We start from the raw sequence: 18,487 nt of genomic DNA, 5'->3' as shown, positions 1-18,487 counted from the left end.
GGCGTCAAGCTCGGAGTCATCATCATCGTCGACATCAATGCGCTTTTTAGTATTGATCGATGCTTTCCGTCTTTGAAAAAAATGCTCAAGCGTGAGCTGCTTGCAACCGGTCGTCATTGTTGCATCATCAGCCATTGTCTCCTCAACACTCTAGCTCCGCCTCACGTCTTCTACTGACGCCCACGGTGGGCGGCCAACCCAACCTTGTGCAAAGAGAGTCATCGCTGCCATCTTGGGGCCAAAACGAGTCATTAAACTAACTAGATCTGCTTGATACTTGATACACAGCTGCCCAAGGCTTTCCTCCACCCGTTTCCAAAAAAACAAAAACAAAAAAACATAGTGAACGTCTTTTAACGTCCTCGGCACCCCTCCGTAGGTTTTTACTAAACGTTTTATAACGTTTATGGCGGTCAAAGAGTTAACTTGCAAATAATGTAAAAAAATTCTGTTTTTTATTTTGTATTTTTGGAGCCAGGATGTATATGATATAAACATATTATCTGAGAAGAGATGGTGGAGATGTGTAATTCCTTTCTGCTCCCACACACTCAAATAAAACAATTGGTTGTTAATTTGAAAGTCGGGGTTATGCCATAGGGGAGAAAGCCCACAGGGCTCCACTTGGGCTTTTGTAATTTCTAGTGCCTTCCACCAGGCAGTCAGGGTGGCGGAAATCATTGGATTTTTAAAACAGTTATGTCGCTTAATCGATGTTGTAATAAAGAGTAAATCTAGGAGTCTGAGGTTATTACAATCTTTCTGTTCTAGTTCCAGCCAACAGTTAGTATCTCTGTTGGGTTGTGCCCATAAAATAATATATTGTAGCTGGTTGGCTATATAGTAGTGCATAAAATTTGGTGCCTCTAGACCTCCTTTGGATTTATTTTTCTGAGTAGATAGACTAATATTTGCTTTTTTTTTAATCCAGTAAAATTTTGTAACGGCTGAGTTCAACAACTGGAACCAGTTAGCCGTAGGTTTAAATGGAATCATTGAGGAAAAATAGTTTATTTTGGGTAAAACTTTCATTTTAATAGTGGCTATTCGTCCTATTAGAGAAATAGGAAGATTATTCCAGCGCTCCAAGTCACTATAAATGCTATCCAGAAGTGGAGTAAAGTTTAAATGAATTAAATCAGTTAATTTAGGTAAGATTTTTATGCCTAAGTATTTTAAATTACCTAAAGGAAATGAGTAGTGTGGGTCCTGGCTTGCAGGGTTCCATGAATTTTCTGTAATAGGTAGAAGTGTTGATTGTGTCCAGTTAATAGAATAATCTGACAACTGTGAGAATTTAGTTATTAAGTTAAATACTTCCCCTAACGAAATAGCAGGTTTTTCTAAATAAAGTAAAATATCTTCGGCATATAGATTAATTTTATGTTCTGTTAACCCAGAGTGAATTCCTTGAATCCTTCTTTCCTGGCGTATGGCTAATGCAAGCGGTTCAATAAATATTGCAAATAATAAAGGCGACAGTGGGCATCCCTGTCTTGTGCCTCTCTGTAGAGTAAAACTCTGAGATATAATCCCATTAGTAGTAACAGTAGCTTTAGGAGAATCATATAATACTGACACCCAGTGAATAAATGACTTCCCAAAGCCAAATTTATTTAAAACAGCAAAGAGGAAGGACCAGTTAACTTTGTCAAAAGCTTTTTCTGCATCCAATGATATAATAACTGCCTTTTTATCATACCGCTGTGACATGCTAATAAGGTTAAAGAGCCTTCTAATATTATTAGTAGAGTGACGCTCTTTAATAAAGCCTGTTTGGTCGTGTTAGAATTATTAACATTGTTTTTCTGTTTTACATATATATTCTTCAAAGTGTTTTTGATTTTAGTTAGATATGTAAAACTGTTCCTATATGTCAGTGGAATGTGGTCTGTTTTTCCCCCTAAGGAAGTGAGGTGTCGGAATCCACAAGGCAGATATGCGGGAATCTCTGGTGCAAAGCTGCTACAGAGTTCAATAGTTTATCTAGGAAGCCAATTTTTTACCTCACATCTGTTAAGGACTGAAAGAACTCAATGGGATATGGCCTGATTGTATTTCACTCTGCTGACAGGACAAGATCAAAGGGGGGGCACAGTCTCTTCCTCGGGGGCTGTGCTCTGTGCAGGGAGATGGTGGGGGCAAGTTGCCCACATCCTTTAGGAAGTGTTTAAGATAAGAAGAGGGGGTGTGTAGACTTGTTGTGAGAGGAAATGTCACATGTTCGGACAGACCAAATGGTACTTTCTTTGTCAATGAAGGGGGAGGGAACGATTTCTGTATATATGCATGCATGAACTTTGAGAAGAACACATTTGTGGGTGAGCTGCGATGATTGAGCAGTAGCTCCAAGTGGCTTTCAGAATCTGAAATAAAGCTGGCAAACTTGTTCACAGATTTCAACTTTGAATTTATTTGAACACGCAGAAATCAAAGAAATTATTTCCAACAGTCGCTATGAATGAATGTCGGGATTACTGTTTCTAATCTAGATGTAAAAGCCTTAGTGATAATTTTAATATCAGTGTTAATTAGTGAAATCGGACAGTAACTTGATGGAAGGGTGGGGTCTTTTTCTGGCTTTAATAAAAGTTGAATTGCTGCTGTATTCATGTGTGGGCGTATGTGACCATTAGTTTTAATTTCTGTTACTACTCTTAAGAATAGTGGAGCAAGCATTGACCAGAAGTGCTTTAAAAATATAGCCGGATAACCATCCGGGACAGGTGCTTTGCCATTTGGCATACTATCTAGACTATTGTACAACTCGTTTAGAGTAAGTGGTGCATCTAACATATCTTTATATTCAGTAGTTAACTGAGGTATATTTAAGCTACTGAGGAATGCCTCAATATGCTCTGGGTTAGGCTTGTTAGTTTCTGAGTAGAGGTTGTGATAATAATTATAAAAAATTTGATTAATTTTTTCTGGTGATTGTGTACATTCACCAGTTGTCCCTTTAATAGCCGTTATAAGCGATTTTTCCCGATTACGTTGAAGTTGGTTTGCAAGAAATTTACCTGATTTGTTATTATATTCAAAGTTGTTGTATCTCAATTGTTTTGGATTTAGTGTATTTTAGCATCCTGAAGATGATTCCAGCATGTATTTCATTGTGCGCAAGCTCATTTAGAAAATGTTTACAGTTTCACCTGAAGTGTACAATAAGGAGGCTGAAAACGCGTTTTAAACTATAAAAAGTGAATCTTGACTCTCACACCTAAACCAAACTTTTATTTAGTATATATATATATATATATATATATATATATACTAAATAAAAGTTTAAACTGCTAACAACATTCAATAACATTTTCTCGACACGCTGAATGGAAAATTAAGCTGCCAGAAAATGTTACTGCTGGCAAAATCAGAACATAAAAGCAATGCCAGGTGCACTCATGTGGATTGCACAAAACATAATTATAAAACATTGAATACGCTCACGTCATTCTTTTATGCTTGAAGGTGGATGTCAAACAGCTGTGACCTGCTTGACTGGAAATATTACAGGATCTTCAGATGAAAAGCGTATGTTCCAAATCTTAAAACCAGGTCAATTACAGGTGGCAGTGACTCGGTCCATAAACATTACAGGCTAAAGTTTATGGTAACTGTGGGATTGAGTGAGTTGCTTGAGATGGTGTTAACCGACCAGAGGTGGGCGCGCCACTAAATTTTGAGCGTCCGTCATTTGGCAATCGTCAACAGTCGGGACACACTTCCGTCATCGTCAATCCGTCATTCGTTGATTGCTCAGCAAAATGAGCAAACATCAATGTTTCCGTCATTCGTCAATCCCTCAGCAAAATGGGACGTCCGTCATTGACGGATTGCCGAATGTATTAACGGATGGACAATTACATTGACGGGCCGTCAATGCTTAGTTCGTTAATCTTTCGAAGTTTCCCGTCAATCGTCAACAAATTGTCTGTCATTGACAGATTGAGGGACCTTCCGGCTTCCATCAATATAGACGGGAAACCGACCTCTGTAACCAACATTGAAATTTGGTTCCAAAAACACACAGAGGCACCTTAAGCAATGCATCAAGTTTGGTCCATATTGAAGTGTTTGTGAAGGGTCCGTTCTACCGCCAGTTCATATCTTATTCACATATTTATTTTAAACCTGTCCTGTTTAGGTGCTAGGTCATGCAGATTAGGGAGGGGATTTGATTACCTTTTAATGTCTGAAAAACTGTTTTTGTGTGCAAAAAAAGGGTGCTTGATATACTCTGGTACATGCAGTTGCACCAAATGAGGTTTGAGAGGGGACAGACAGGAAGAACAGAGAGCACATGGCGAAACTCATACAGTTGCACACAAAAGACAGCACAATAGCACTATACTGTAATTTAGGACGGAAGACTGTAGAACAGGACAGCATGGGACATGACAGGGCAAGGCAGGTATAGTCAACCAGTCAGTGCTACTAGTGTGTGGTGGTTATGGGTATGCAGAACCACTACACCTATAGAAACTGAGCGCAAGAAATAAAGAGACCAGGTGTTACGAAAGTAAGAAGTGGCCCCACACCAATTAACTCAAACCCAGAGGCTTGAATCAACACCGTCATGCATGCTAGTCATCAGAGGTGCCCTGAAGTTGCCATGCAGGCACAATGAGGACAGGTGGACTCCGTCCTCACCCATCCAAGAAGGCGGACAGGGCAGGGCAGGGCAGAATCGGGGTAGAGATCCAGATAGGGCTACTGGTCTATGAATCAACACAGTCACAGATGTATGTTCTTCAGCAGTGGTGTCCTGGAGTTTCTGTGCAGGCAAAATGAGGACAGGCAGACTCGGACCTGTCAATCACTCATGATGCACTCATGCGCATACGCTGTTTCAGATTACAAAATGCAGCTTCCTTCAGAGCAGTTTAGACAACTACTACTCTCACAGATGCTAAATTTTAAACCAAAATATTACAGCCCACACTGAGATATACTAAAGACAGTGCACTCAAAGAAAGAGAACATTAGATGTAACTAGGCGTGCAATTTCTGGAGAAATTGCGTGCGAATGCTGAAAGCTGCATGCGAATATTTGAGTGTATGTGGAATGCTTTATTATAACAATAATGTCAGCTGTCATTGAATAAAATGGATGTTAAATAATTGGACAATGATTATTATATGAAGTTGTATTGTAATGTGCTCCGAGTGGGATTTGAACCTTTCCACCCCTTTTTTTTAAATTTTATTTTTAACTCTCCAAAGTCAGTTGAGGGCTGAGAGATGCAATCATAATAAGCTATATTGTATTTAAAATATGCAACTTTTAAAATTGTCTCATTAAATGCATACCTTTCAAAACGTGTTGACAACGCCACCGTGTAGTGTAACCTGTTTGTATCCCCTTATTCTTACATGTATCAGATTCACACAGTAACAATTGCATTTGTGAACCCATTTTACCGATGCAGTTAAAACTATAATTCTAATTTTGAGCAAACTTTGATGTAAGAAGAAAAATATTTTCTTTATGTTTGAATTTAAGTTTTGTCCACAAATAACAAAAATATACTGTAATTAGGTATAGTACTGTCGAACATCTGTTAACACGGACCTTTGAAGCTCATCGGGAGAATGCCAAGAATGTGCAAAAAAGTAATCAGTGAAAAGGGTGGCTATTTATTTATGTATTTATTTAATTATTTTCAACTTTTTTTTTTTAGGTACATAACTCAAAATGTGTTTGTTAGTTGTCATAGTTGTCATCATAGTTTTGATGCCTTCAGTGAGAATCTACAATGTACAGTCATGAAAATAAAGCAAATGTATTGAATGAGAAGGTGTGTCAAAACTTTTGGCCTGTACTGTACATATAGTTCATACAGTAGTCTGGTCGCTAAATGGGAGTGATAAGATGGCCGCCGTCCAGCTTCCGCCCTGTGGCTAACGTCTTTGATTTGCAATGGAAAGAAAGCATTTTGGTTGGCTAATGACAATGGACGAGGAGGCAGTGGAACGAAATGAAAAGAAGGCAGTTTGATGGGCTAATGACAATGCAACGAAATTGAACCACACCACACAGGACACGGTCGAACGCCTTCTCCAAATCCTCAAAAAAAATGTAGACTGGTTGGGCAAACTCCCATGCACCCTCGAGGACCCTGCCGAGGGTGTAGAGCTGGTCCACTCTTCCACGACCGGGACGAAAACCACCCTGCTCCTCCTGAATCCGAGATTCGACTTCCCGACGGACCCTCCTCTCCAGTACCGCTGAATATAGTGTGATCCCTCTATAGTTGGAACACACCCTCCGGTCCCCCTTCTTAAAAAGTGGGAACACCACCATGATCTGCCAATCCAGAGGCACTGTCCCCGATGTCCACGTGATGTTGTAGAGGCGTGTCAACCCCGACAGTCCCACAACATCAAGAGCCTTTAGGATCTACGGGCGGATCTCATCCACCGCCGGGGCCTTGCCAACGAGGAGCTTTCCAACCACCTAAGTGACTTTGACGTTTCTAGCTGACCCTCACAATACGTTTAGGTCTGCCAGGTCTGATCGGCATCTTTCCTCACCATCGGAGCCGACACCACCAGGTGGTGGTCAGTTGACAGCTCCTCCCCTCTCTTCACCCGAGTGTCCAAATCCAATGACACGACTACAAAGTCGATCATCGAACTGCGGCCTAGGGTGTCCTGGTGCCAAGTGCACATATGGACACCCCTATGTGTGAACATGGTGTTCGTTATGGACAATCTTTGACGAGAAGAAAGAAGTCCAATAACAGAACACCACTCTGGTTCAGATTGGGGAGGCTGTTCCTCCCAATCACGCCCCTCCAGGTCTCACTGTCATTGCCCATGTGAACGTTGAAGTCCTCCAGCAGAACGAGGGAGTCCACAGAGGGTGCGCTCTCCAGCACACCCTCCAAGGACTCCAAAAAGGGGGGGTACTCCGAACTGCTGTTTGGTGCATATGCACAAACAACAGTCAGGAACCGTCCCCCCACCTGAAGGCGGAGGGAGGCTACCCTCTGATCTACCGGGTGATCTCCAATGTACAGGCAGGCGTCAAGCCGGGGGGCAATAAGTATGCCCACACCTGCTCTGCGCCTCTCACCGTGGGCAACTCCAGAGTGGGAGAGAGTCCAACCTCTCTCTCGGAGGATTGGTACCAGAGCCCAAGCCGTGTGTAGAGGAGAGTCCGACTATATCTAGTCGGAATTTCTCTGCCTCACACACCAGCTCGGGCTCCATCCCCACCAGAGAGGTGACATTCCATGTCCAAAGAGCTTGCTTCTGTAGCCGGAGATCGGACCACCAAAGTTCCCGCCTTTGGCCGCTCGCTACGCACCCGACCCCTTTGGCCCCTCCTACAGGTGATGATCCATTAGGAAGGGGGACCCACGTTGCCTTTTCGGGCTTTGCCCAGCCGGGCCCCATGGGTGAAGGCCCGGCCACCAGATGCTCGCCTTCAAGCCCCGCCCCCAGGCCTGGCTCCAGAAGGGGCCCCTGGTGTTTTTACTCATCATAAGGGGTCTGTTTGAGCTATGCTTTGTCTGGTCCCTCACATAGGACCTGTTTGCCATGGGTGACCCTGCCAGGGGCATACAGAGAACATAGCTCCTAGGATCATTAGGACACGCAAACCCCTCCACTACAAGAAGGTGATGACTCACAGAGGATGTTAAATAATTAGACAATGATTATTATTCGAAATTGCACTTTGACTAAAGTCTGGTCCAACCAGGATTTGAAACACATTGCGTCTCCGTATCTATGTATATATGACTTGGTGTCTATGTCTGCGTCTGTCTCTGTGGCTGACTGGAAAATGGCCATATGTACACAAACAGGGAAAAAAAGAGGTTTGCCAAACTGACCTAAAGTGCTTTATGTGTTTGTCTGCTTCTGTGCCAGTCTGACACTTTATCCATTTGTGCCAAATGGCAATAAAATGTACAACGAAAATTGACCAAAAAATCTGTGGAACACTCCAAACCATGTGTTCAGTGTAGTAATGGTGGCCACTCTCCTCTCACCGAATGTTGGTGCGCAGTGCGCATTCGTCAGGTGAATGAAAAACATTGGGAGATGAAATACACTGCTATTATTTTTACTACTAAAAGTGAATTTATATTTTCAACTTAAATACAATACACAAGAAATACTACCTCAATTTTCCATTTATTTGCCTGTGCAATGCTGATAAGCAACAAGCATAATCAGAAAAAAGGAATGCACAGAACAATATGTGGCCACACTGCATTCCTGTTAAAAGAACTGCACGTTCTGAAACGCTGTCTCAGGAAGTTGAGTTCACATTGCAATTATAAGTCAACACTTTAACTGACAGCTTCTAAAGCTTCCCACACTGACTCATGAATCCATCTATCATTCTTTTATTTTATTGGCAATTGTTATTATTTAAAAAAATTCAATACAAAAAAATGAAAACGATGCATGATTTTATAATATTCAAATTTTAGGCTGAGATTAAAATGGGGGGGGGGGGGGTTAATATATGAATTTTATTCTTATATTTAATTCCTTGTGTTTTTGTGACCTGCAATTTTGTCAAAGTGCAAACATTGATAAAGCTGCATTAACTTGTTAGCTGCCACAGTCAGTCAGGATAATAACCACACTTCATGAAATTATCCATCAGACATCATATCAAGGATAAATGTGTTTAAAACATTATTGTATTTAGCTTCACGGCACGTTATGTCTGATACCGAAGACATGCTTTCACCACTGTTGGTCTGTCCGTTCCGAAATTGCAGAGATTCACCAGACTCACCCAAAGGCTCCTGTTGACACTTCTGCTTATTCCTTATTCTGTAATTTTGTAAATATAAGATACAACTGACAGAAATGAACACAGTACCGTTGTTTTGTTTTGTTTTTGGTCAGATTAGGCACATGCACACTATGATAATGTTTAAACTAAACTACAAAAACAAGCATTCACCATTTCAATTTGTTTTATGTCTGATTGTAATTTAGCTTCAGGCAAGTTAGTAAAAATCAAAACTATAAAATTATATATTTTTTTAAATCATCCTTGATTTCCTTGTTTATTAATAGACTTAGTTGTGCTTACAAATTATGCTGGATATTATGCAAAAATAATACCTGGAAAATCTCTTTAAGGTACATTTGTTGAATTCAAATAGTTAATCTGACATTGATGTGCACTAATGAATGAGGTATTCAGAATTCAGAACTCAGACACACCCTTCATGAAAGCAATATAAAGATGAAGAGCTGAGCAACGGCATTGAAGAATCCAGGCCCTGAGACAACAGGTACGCCAAGTTTACTGTAGTACATTCAAGATACGGCCGAAATGAGTTTCCTCCGCAGGGTAGCCGGGCTCTCCCTTAGAGATAGGGTGAGAAGCTCGGTCATCCGGGAGGGACTCAGCGTCGAGCCGCTACTCCTCCACGTTGAGAGGAACCAGTTGAGGTGGCTCGGGCATCTGGTTCGGATGCCTCCTGGGCGCCTCCCTGGGGAGGTGTTCCGGGCATGTCCTACCGGCGGGAGGCCCCGGGGACGACCCAGGACACGCTGGAGAGACTACGTCTCACGGCTGGCTTGGGAACGCCTTGGGATCCCGTCGGAGGAGCTGGCTGAAGTGGCTGGGGAGAGGGAAGTCTGGGCTTCCCTGCTAAAGCTGCTGCCCCCGCGACCCGACCCCGGATAAGCGGAATTGAAGACGGAACGGAACGGAACATTCAATATACGTATTATAAACAACTTACGTTTGCTTTATTCCCCCAGATTTGAAGATTAACAACAGACTACAATCAAACAGCAATCATCACTCCAATCATGACTCCAGCATTTCTCTTTATACTCCAATTGTTACTGATGGGTCTTCCTCCAGTAAGACTACATAGACTAGATAAATATGTGTTAATTCAATTACTTTTTATTTATTTTGTCTTATTAAAAATGTGTAATATAATGATTATTTTGTGTTTCAGACAGTATCTGTGAGTGGCGATGACATAGGCAAGTGAAATCATTCACAAAACAATTTTATAGCATTCCAAATAATTTTTGTGATATTCTTTAACTGTTGGATCTTTCCCTCACACAGAAAACCTGGACATCACTGGAATAATTGAGAAGGCAAATGCTAACACAAGTAAGAGAACACATTTCTAAACAAGTAAACAATAAACAAAACAATTGTTTGATAGATTTCAGGATTTTCCGTGACGTGTTTTAAAAGTGGAAAAATGCAGACTAATTAAACGACCAATCTTGATTGCTTAATAGAAAAATGCTTCTGCTTGTTCTTTGACAGCTAAACATCTGGTACATGGTGACATTGCAATTAATCTGCTCAGGAATGCAGTCCCCTGCACAGCCATAGGATGTAAATGGCCTAAAACAGGGGATTATGTCTATGTGCCCATCGTTATCTCCAGTGTATTCAGTAAGTCTGTTGTTATTGTACTACATGTATTATGAGACGAAAAAGCTGAATATTGTCTTCAATCAGACATTTTGAGGCATGATAATGAATTAATTGCCAATCCCTGCTCTAAATCAAACCACGACACATCTCGATACACTTTGTTATGTTATAATTGCAACAGCAGAAATACAGGTATCTAAATCATTAACAGATGAACCATTTGAACCCTGCCCATCACAGAGAGCAAGTGACATGGAGCTAGGAATACCATCTCTTGATTTCCCAAGTTAAAATATTTATGTTGTACCAACATATGAATAACTAATATAAATATATATAATATTACAATTTGATACTCACCACATGCAAATCTCCAAGCAAACTGGTTGTATGTAAACATCTGGAAACATCAGAATTTCCATTTATCAGTAGGTGGCTTTTGCAAGAAAAAGTTTGCACACCCCCGGTTTAAATAAAGGAGCTAACCAGTTATTTTTATATTAAATCATCTAGACATCTCTGTGAATTTTGATTCTGCAACTTAAAAAATAAATACAAATAAACCATGTTATTATTTGTTATGTTTTATTTTGTTCTTGTTCAACATTTGACTCCACAGGCTCGCAAGAGCGCTCCATCATCATGCAAGGCTTGACTAGTTTCCACGAAAAAACCTGCATTCGCTTTATGCCGAAGCGCTGGTGGCAAAGAGATTACCTGCACTTCGTCTCTGGAGAAGGGTAGAGATATGCACACAGTACATTAACTGTAGATGCTATGTGTTGGTGGCCTTTTTAAATGTGATTGGACTCTAAAGCCCCTCTGTGCGTCGTTACCTTACAGTGGTGGAGGGGTTTGTGTGTCCCAACGATCTGAGGCTAGGAGCTAAGTTCTCTGCGACTTTATGCCCCTGGCAGGGTCACCAATGGCAAACAGGTCCTTGGTGAGGGACCAGACAAAGCATGGCTCACAGACCCTTTATGATGAAAAAGATTATTGGATCACGTTTTTTTAACTCCCTTAAACCCTTACATGAGATGTGTAAGAAAGGTTCCAAGACTACTGTTGTAAAAGATATACTTAAAATCTAGTCTTCCTCTTTGAAGTAATCCACCTGGGGTCAAACACACTTTCATAGCCTTTCACTGAACGAAGCAACCAGCCGGATCTCTTAGTGGATGCACGGGTTGACCATCTGGACCACAGAGAGGGCAACTTGGATAGGGGAAAACTCTATTGTAGTTTGGGTTTGAAACATATCTTTGATGACACATCTCCTATTTGCTCAGGTGTTGGTCGTTCCTTGGTCGCAGGCCGAATGGACAGCAAATCTCCTTGCAGAAAAATGGCTGTGTGTTCTTTCGCACTGTGCAGCACGAGGTTCTTCATGCTCTTGGATTCCACCATGAGCAAGTTCGGTCTGACAGAGATGATCACGTCACCATTAACTTTGAGAACATCGCTTCAGGTGAGCCTTCCTGATATAACCTCAAAGAGGCCGTGTTTAACCACATTAAAGTACATCAAAGACAAAGTTTGCATTCAGAGCTAAACACTTCACTGCATTCAGTGTTTAATGATGCAACTAAAGTGTCGGCATACACTTTTGCACTCCCACAAAAACACTTAATAAGTGAGTGTTTTATTGTTGTTGTTTTATCTAGTTGAATTATCAATTTAGCATGATTATGTTGGGATGTGTTAATGTTGGTGAGTGTATATAAGGTATTGTATAATACCAACTTTAAGGATGCAGTATTATAGAAACATTTTTTTTTTGAGAGAGAGAGAGAGAGAGAGAGAGAGAGAGAGAGAGAGAGAGAGAGAGAGAGAGAGAGAGAGAGAGAGAGAGAGAGAGAGAGAGAAAGAGGATTGTACTAGACAGCATCACCATTTCAATATTTTATTCCTGTCTCCTTTTGTGTGTAGATCATGTAGACAACTTTGTGAAGGTGGAGACGAATAACTTGGGTACTCCCTACGACTTTAACTCGACCATGCACTACGCCAAGTAAGTGTTTGGCAAATCTAAAATGAAATACTTTATCCATCTACAAAACGTATCAGGAATTCTGGCATAATTCTTCTTTCTGTAGAAACCCTTCAAATTTTAAACAATTACTGAGGAGTTATCATGCCACGCTCAAGATTGCATTAAAATGTTCAAGACCCAAATAATAACACACAAAGTTATGTTGACAGTTTTCTGGGATATAAAAGGAACAATAGAACAATAAATCTGGATTTCCTAATCTAGACCGCCCCTGTATAGATTTGACACCACGCCTCATGATAGATCAGGCATGAAAATAGAGTCCGTGGTCTTTATTTCTTTAAATAAAATTGCAAGGTGAAGCAATGAATCTACCCCAATGACAAATAGAAGTTATAATTAGCTTTATGTATAATTAGTAATTAATTAAATTAGAGAGAGTCCTTATAACATAAGGTGTACAAGTGTCTAAACTTTTTTTTTAACAAGAACAAATATTCAGCAAAGGCGTGTTTCTGTGTTAATTTGTGGAATGATTTTGGAACTGACCTGAAAAGATGTCAGTCACTTGCTGAATTTAAACAATTGTTTAAAAGCAAAGTTAAAAAAAAAAACTTAAATCAGACATGAGCTGTTAAAATTGTATATATGCTGTCATTTCTTTGGATGTGTCGGTATGAGTCTAATGAAAATGGTATATGTGAGTAAGGGGATATGATTTATAAATGTATTATGATATATGCCTATGAATTTCATGTACATGTGTCGCTGGCAAATGTGCACTTGTATATATGACTAGATATATACATTTCCTTTTGTTGAAATACATTAACCTTATAATTTTATCAACATAAAACAAATAAGTGGTTGACTAGATACGTTTTTAACTTCCTCCTACCCCTTTTGAACATATCAACTCTTTTCTCTCTTCCTAGTCTTGTTTTTCTTTTTTTACTTCAACTTATATTTTAAACTTGTAATGTGTTTTCTTTATGTTTATATGTTCAGTAATTCCATAAACCGAACTGCTTTTCATTCATATATATATCCAAAGCTGTTTATTTTGATATTATCTTTCATGCAGATTTTCCTTCTCCAAAAACGGACTACCAACCATTGTTGCCAAAAGTGATCCTGACCTTACATTTGGTCTTTCAAGAGAGATGAGCAGCAATGACATTGCACGTGTCAATGCGCTATATGGATGTGGTAGGTTTGAAAACCACAGTTTTCTTAAGTGTGATAAGTTGGTCAATAACCTTGCAGATAACGTAACTTCTCATCTAATTGCTTGTAATCTATCTAATCAAACTGAAATGTGTAGTAATCTGTGTTTCATATTGTGTGCATTGAAAACGTGATATAGTAGTTTACATTAACAAGGATATCGTCATTTGGCAATTCAATCATACATTCACACTTTTTTTTCCCAGGTAAAAAATAGAGGGATTGCCCATCAGATTCTCCCAAGTCTTTTTTTTCTCATCATTATTACACAAGATGACATCATCTGCCATGGAAATGAACTGAAGAAGGGAAATCCACGCTGTGTTCGCTGAAGTCGCGTTCCACTTTCTGATTAGCTTTATTATGCCGTTTGCTCTTTTCCTTTTTGTACACTGGCATAATACTGTATTTGCCAGGTAAAGGAGAGATGTGCCCGTAGGCTACATTCCTAAAATTATATTTGTATTTACTCAAACACTAAAAAACTAAGAAACTCTTTTAACGAGTGTATTTGTAACCAGGGTAGATAGATACAAGATACAGTTTTACTTAAAGCAACAGAAAGCTTAAAATGAACACTGGTGCCTCACTAGAGCAATTTAAAATGGCATCTTTTCTTTTGAAATGTTTTGATGTCCTTAGGCATATTTGTCCAACATTACAATAATTACATTTGAGTGATGTACAGTACATGGTGAATGGGGATGTTCGGAGAATAAAAGAAAATTGATGAGATGTGTTGTGTATTTTTATCAATGGTGCGTATTCCCTTCTCTAATCAAGCTGTGAAATTATGTTCAAGCAACAGCCTGGGGTTTGAACTCAATGTCATGTTCATTGTAATAATTACTATAGGGCTGTGCAATTATTTTATGCCACAATTAAAAAATCGACATAATCATAAAAAATAAAAAAAGATTAATACTAATTTTGAGTTACTTGAATTGATATATTTGCACTTTTTTTTTTTATGACTTATAAATCTTGTTTGGTCCAAAAGGAACTTGCATAATTATAGTGTTTAAAATAAATGTATTTGTCTTAATATTTTTTACATGTTTAAACATTTTCTTGTTTTTTACCCAAAAAAACAAATGATTGTATGAATCATGATTGCAATTATTACAAAATTAATAATTATTAAAGAATCTTTGTGCAGTTTGTCACTTTTTTACTCATGACTGCCACCTCTGGCCCAAAGCGTAACTGCAGCATCTGTATCAGGCTCGTTCATGGTGCGCGTGCGAGTACGTGCACGATCTTAAAGCGACAGCCACAGTTGACAAAAGAAACTGTGGAGTGTGCAGGGTTCCGCACACTCTACTATAAAGGCAAGATAAACGCTGATAGGTGCAGTCAGAGTAAAACAGTCAGGGGTCTTCGTGCTCATCTGAGCATTGGTGGAGCATGCATGATGTAGAAAAAGCTTTAAAAAACAAAACATAAACAAAAAAAACGATAGAAGTAAGCTTCTGAGCTGGTTGAAATGATACACTACTTCACACTACAGACCATTAAAAGATAAATTAAATCAAATGACTTTGGGTGTTTCCTGTGTCTCAAAAGCTGCATGAATAAAAAATGAAGTGTTCCATTCTAACTCAAATTGGAAACTACTACAGAATGTTTTGGTGTGTCATTTTCAGATGGCTCACGTGCACATCACAGAGAAGGACCGAGTGCTTTGCAGCAATATTGTACAGTACAATACAAGCAAATGTTGCACATGTCTTGGGATTCCTCTTGCAAGTAGTTGAGGCACACAAATCGCCTCAACTAATACTTAACCAAAAAAAAAAGTTTCAAGGTATCAAATTTAAATGGATTCTTAACTCATTGAGCCATTTTCATTAGTAAAAAGTAAGTGTTTTGTCCAGTATGAATTTGATAACTACATTATTTTACTATTTTTACCACTTGCCATTGACTCAAGATGGCATCACCTTTGCTGAGGAAGTAGGTAACGACCAATCATGGCTCATCTGTTTTCTGCGTTTGGTCAGCAAACTGAGCCATGATTAGTCGTTACCTACTTCCTCAGCACAGGTGATGCCATCTTCATTTGATAGCAAGTGGAAAAAGTCGTTTTTAAAGGTATTAATTCAACATGAAAAATAATAAATTTATCAAATACATTCAGGACAAATTATTAATTTATTGCTGCTGAAAATGGCTCAATGAATCAAGTATCCCTTTAAGTTTGAATCTGAAGCAGAGAGTTGCTTTTTTTATTAGGCAAATTAGTTTGGGCTGCTGAAAATATATAATTAAAAATTGGGTATTTGTATTTTCTGTGCTTTCTGTTTCATCAAGTAAATACACTGAGTGATCCCATGCTGGCCAGGTATTTTTGTATTATTTTTTTTTAAATGTAGCCTTCAGTATAATATTAAGTTTAATTTAGAGCACTAGTTAACAGGATTTAGTGATCTTACAGAAATTATTGGTCAGGCTTATCCAATCCAAGTTGCTTTGATAGCAAAAAAATCTGAATACACTGTTGATCCAGATTACACCATTTGAACATCGTGGCCTAGTGTTTGTAATTGATGTACAGTACTTCTAAATGGACAGACACTTTGTATAATTTTTCAATTCTTCATTGTTCATTAATTTTAAAACCCATTCATTTCAATGATATGCAAAAATATATCACATCAATGTACTTTTAAATAAAAAAATAATAATAATTTTAAGTCTAGCAATTGCTAATTATATTACATAGGTCGTCCTGCAACAGGAATAGTGCCCAGTGGACTGCTGTTGCTTTTAAAAGTTGCTTTCTCCTATAGGAATGACTGTTGAAACAAAAAATAAACCCTTAAAAATCCTGATGTAGATTATTTTATTGGATGATACAATGCTGGCTGTGCAAACTGAGGCCAGTAAGAGAAGCCCACAGTATATTACTCTGTGCCTTTGTCCTGGAATTAATTTAAGACTTTCAAATTGGCCATGATGATCTCTTTGTTTTGTTTCAAATTAAAAGATGACAACAAATTTTATGCCAGTTGCTCCTGCTCTGACTTGTAGCACACACGGACGCACGACTGGGGGTGGAAGGCGTTTTCCAAGCGCCCATCCACAGTGGCCAAATGTACATCATCCACAAGTGGAGGTCTTTTTGCAGTTCCTTTGAGATGTGCTCTGCCCATGCCGATCTCCTGCATCTACATGATATGTAGACTGCACGGTTCTATCTCTGCGATGAATTTAAAGAGATTGTGGGGAGCTGCTTCAAGGCGGTGTAGCGATTATTTGGGTTGCCGTAATGGCTTAATGAGAAATTTAGACGGTACTAAGGGGTGTTGTAATTTCCTTAGCAACCTCTGGGGCACCACGTTGACTTTGCTTGTTTGTAGGAGCAAAATAAACGATAAAAATCCTATTATCAAGTATTCATAATCTGAAGTTGCTACTTTAGTTAATCATGGAGTTCTTTGCTTTCATAAGAGAATTACTTATCCACTCAGTAAACACAAATGATTCGGCAGAAATTGAATTTTTAGACAACAAATGTGTTTAGTAAACACACATATATCAGTCATAGCCTAACCTATTAATGAAACGGAATAAAAATGTGAATCAAAGATAAAAAGAAAACTTTGAAATGTACTTTATTGAAATAGTACAATATCGCTTTTACTTTTGCGAAAAAACTAATGAAAACGCAGCTATTGTCATATAAAAATTGTAACTCAGCAAATTTGCATCTCAATTCAAGTCGCCACCTATTTGTGCACAGCCAAAAACCAAACAAAAACCAGACGATGGCATAATTTGCACCCCTGAATACGCCCAAATGACATGATGATATTATCAATGCTGTGAAGGATTTTTATTTAGATTTTTACATGAAAACACAACAGATAGTATGATGGGTACCATAGCTGCCTCACATGATGAATAATTATTTTGGGTTGTGACCTTCTGTATGGGGTTTACAAGCAATTCGTCTTTCAACACACAAATCGTTGAAAATGACTACCTGAACAAGAAGTGAAGTGAAGAGTGAAGTCTAATCACTACCCACTGTGATGGAAAGAAGAAATGGAGAAATATTTTGTGGAGTGATGAAAGCAACATTTTTCTTTTTGTGTGCAGAAAGTTGGCCATTACAGTACACTGAAGAAAGTGGTGTTACAAGCAATAAATTGCAACATCAGAATGTTTCCCTCACTGTGTTCTTGGGCCTATTTATCACATTCGGTGGATCATGGATCAGCTTGCATGCATAAAAATATTTTGAGCAGCATCTTGGTTATACACCCACAAAAGCAAGTTATGGCGTGGTAAACCCAATCTCTGGACCTTAATCTAATAGAAACGTTTGGGGGTAAAAAATAAATAAATAATAAAAAAATGCTGTGTCTGTTTCTCATCTTTATTTTCATGCTATAGTTTGGGAATTTTGGTGAACAGAGGGGTTATCATTAGACCAGCTAAAAGCAAGTCTAATTTGTGGTGCAGGTGGTGTGACCTAATTTTTGTGGAATTGATCGAGGTGCAGGCAAATTCTGAGCTTGGTGGATGGATGTCATCGTATTTCATTCATGAATATGACAACAGCGTGCATCGAATCCTCGTAATCATCATACAAATTAACTGAACTGAATTGAATTGTTATTGGTGTTATTATTATTAATTCATTTATTTGATCAACGATCACATTGGAAAGTGATTAAATGCGCATTCCACAGCAGCAATCTGATCATCCTGCCTAACTTTACATCATCCACCCGAGGAGGTCTGCTTCGATTTTTCGCATGAACTCCAGCAAGTCTATTTCTGTTTTCACAATGTCAAAGGGTGAGCACGCTGATTTTAAAGTGTATGAGGGGAGTCACTTACGTTATCTGGCAAGCCCTCCCGCAACG

At 39.0% G+C, this 18,487-nt stretch overlaps 1 protein-coding gene across 1 annotated transcript; it reads left to right on the top strand.

The window, feature by feature from the left end:
* The first annotated feature begins 9,741 nt into the window (after window positions 1-9,741).
* Window positions 9,742-14,223, top strand: LOC147177533 (hatching enzyme 1.2-like). The gene is made up of 9 exons (XM_086070984.1): window positions 9,742-9,849; window positions 9,951-9,978; window positions 10,067-10,114; window positions 10,277-10,408; window positions 11,010-11,130; window positions 11,680-11,858; window positions 12,320-12,401; window positions 13,468-13,592; window positions 13,817-14,223. The coding sequence occupies exons 1-9, from the start codon at window positions 9,796-9,798 to the stop codon at window positions 13,825-13,827; spliced, it is 780 nt and encodes a 259-aa protein (XP_085927110.1). The 5' UTR covers window positions 9,742-9,795; the 3' UTR covers window positions 13,828-14,223.
* The last annotated feature ends 4,264 nt before the right edge of the window (window positions 14,224-18,487 follow it).

The sequence above is a fragment of the Leptonotus elevatus genome, chromosome 3, assembly GCF_054856555.1.
Source record: "Leptonotus elevatus isolate MCC_2025b chromosome 3, RoL_Lele_1.0, whole genome shotgun sequence".
Lineage (NCBI taxonomy): Eukaryota > Metazoa > Chordata > Actinopteri > Syngnathiformes > Syngnathidae > Leptonotus > Leptonotus elevatus.
Note: the sequence above shows the minus strand (reverse complement) of the source record. Positions and strands in the feature narration are given on the sequence as shown.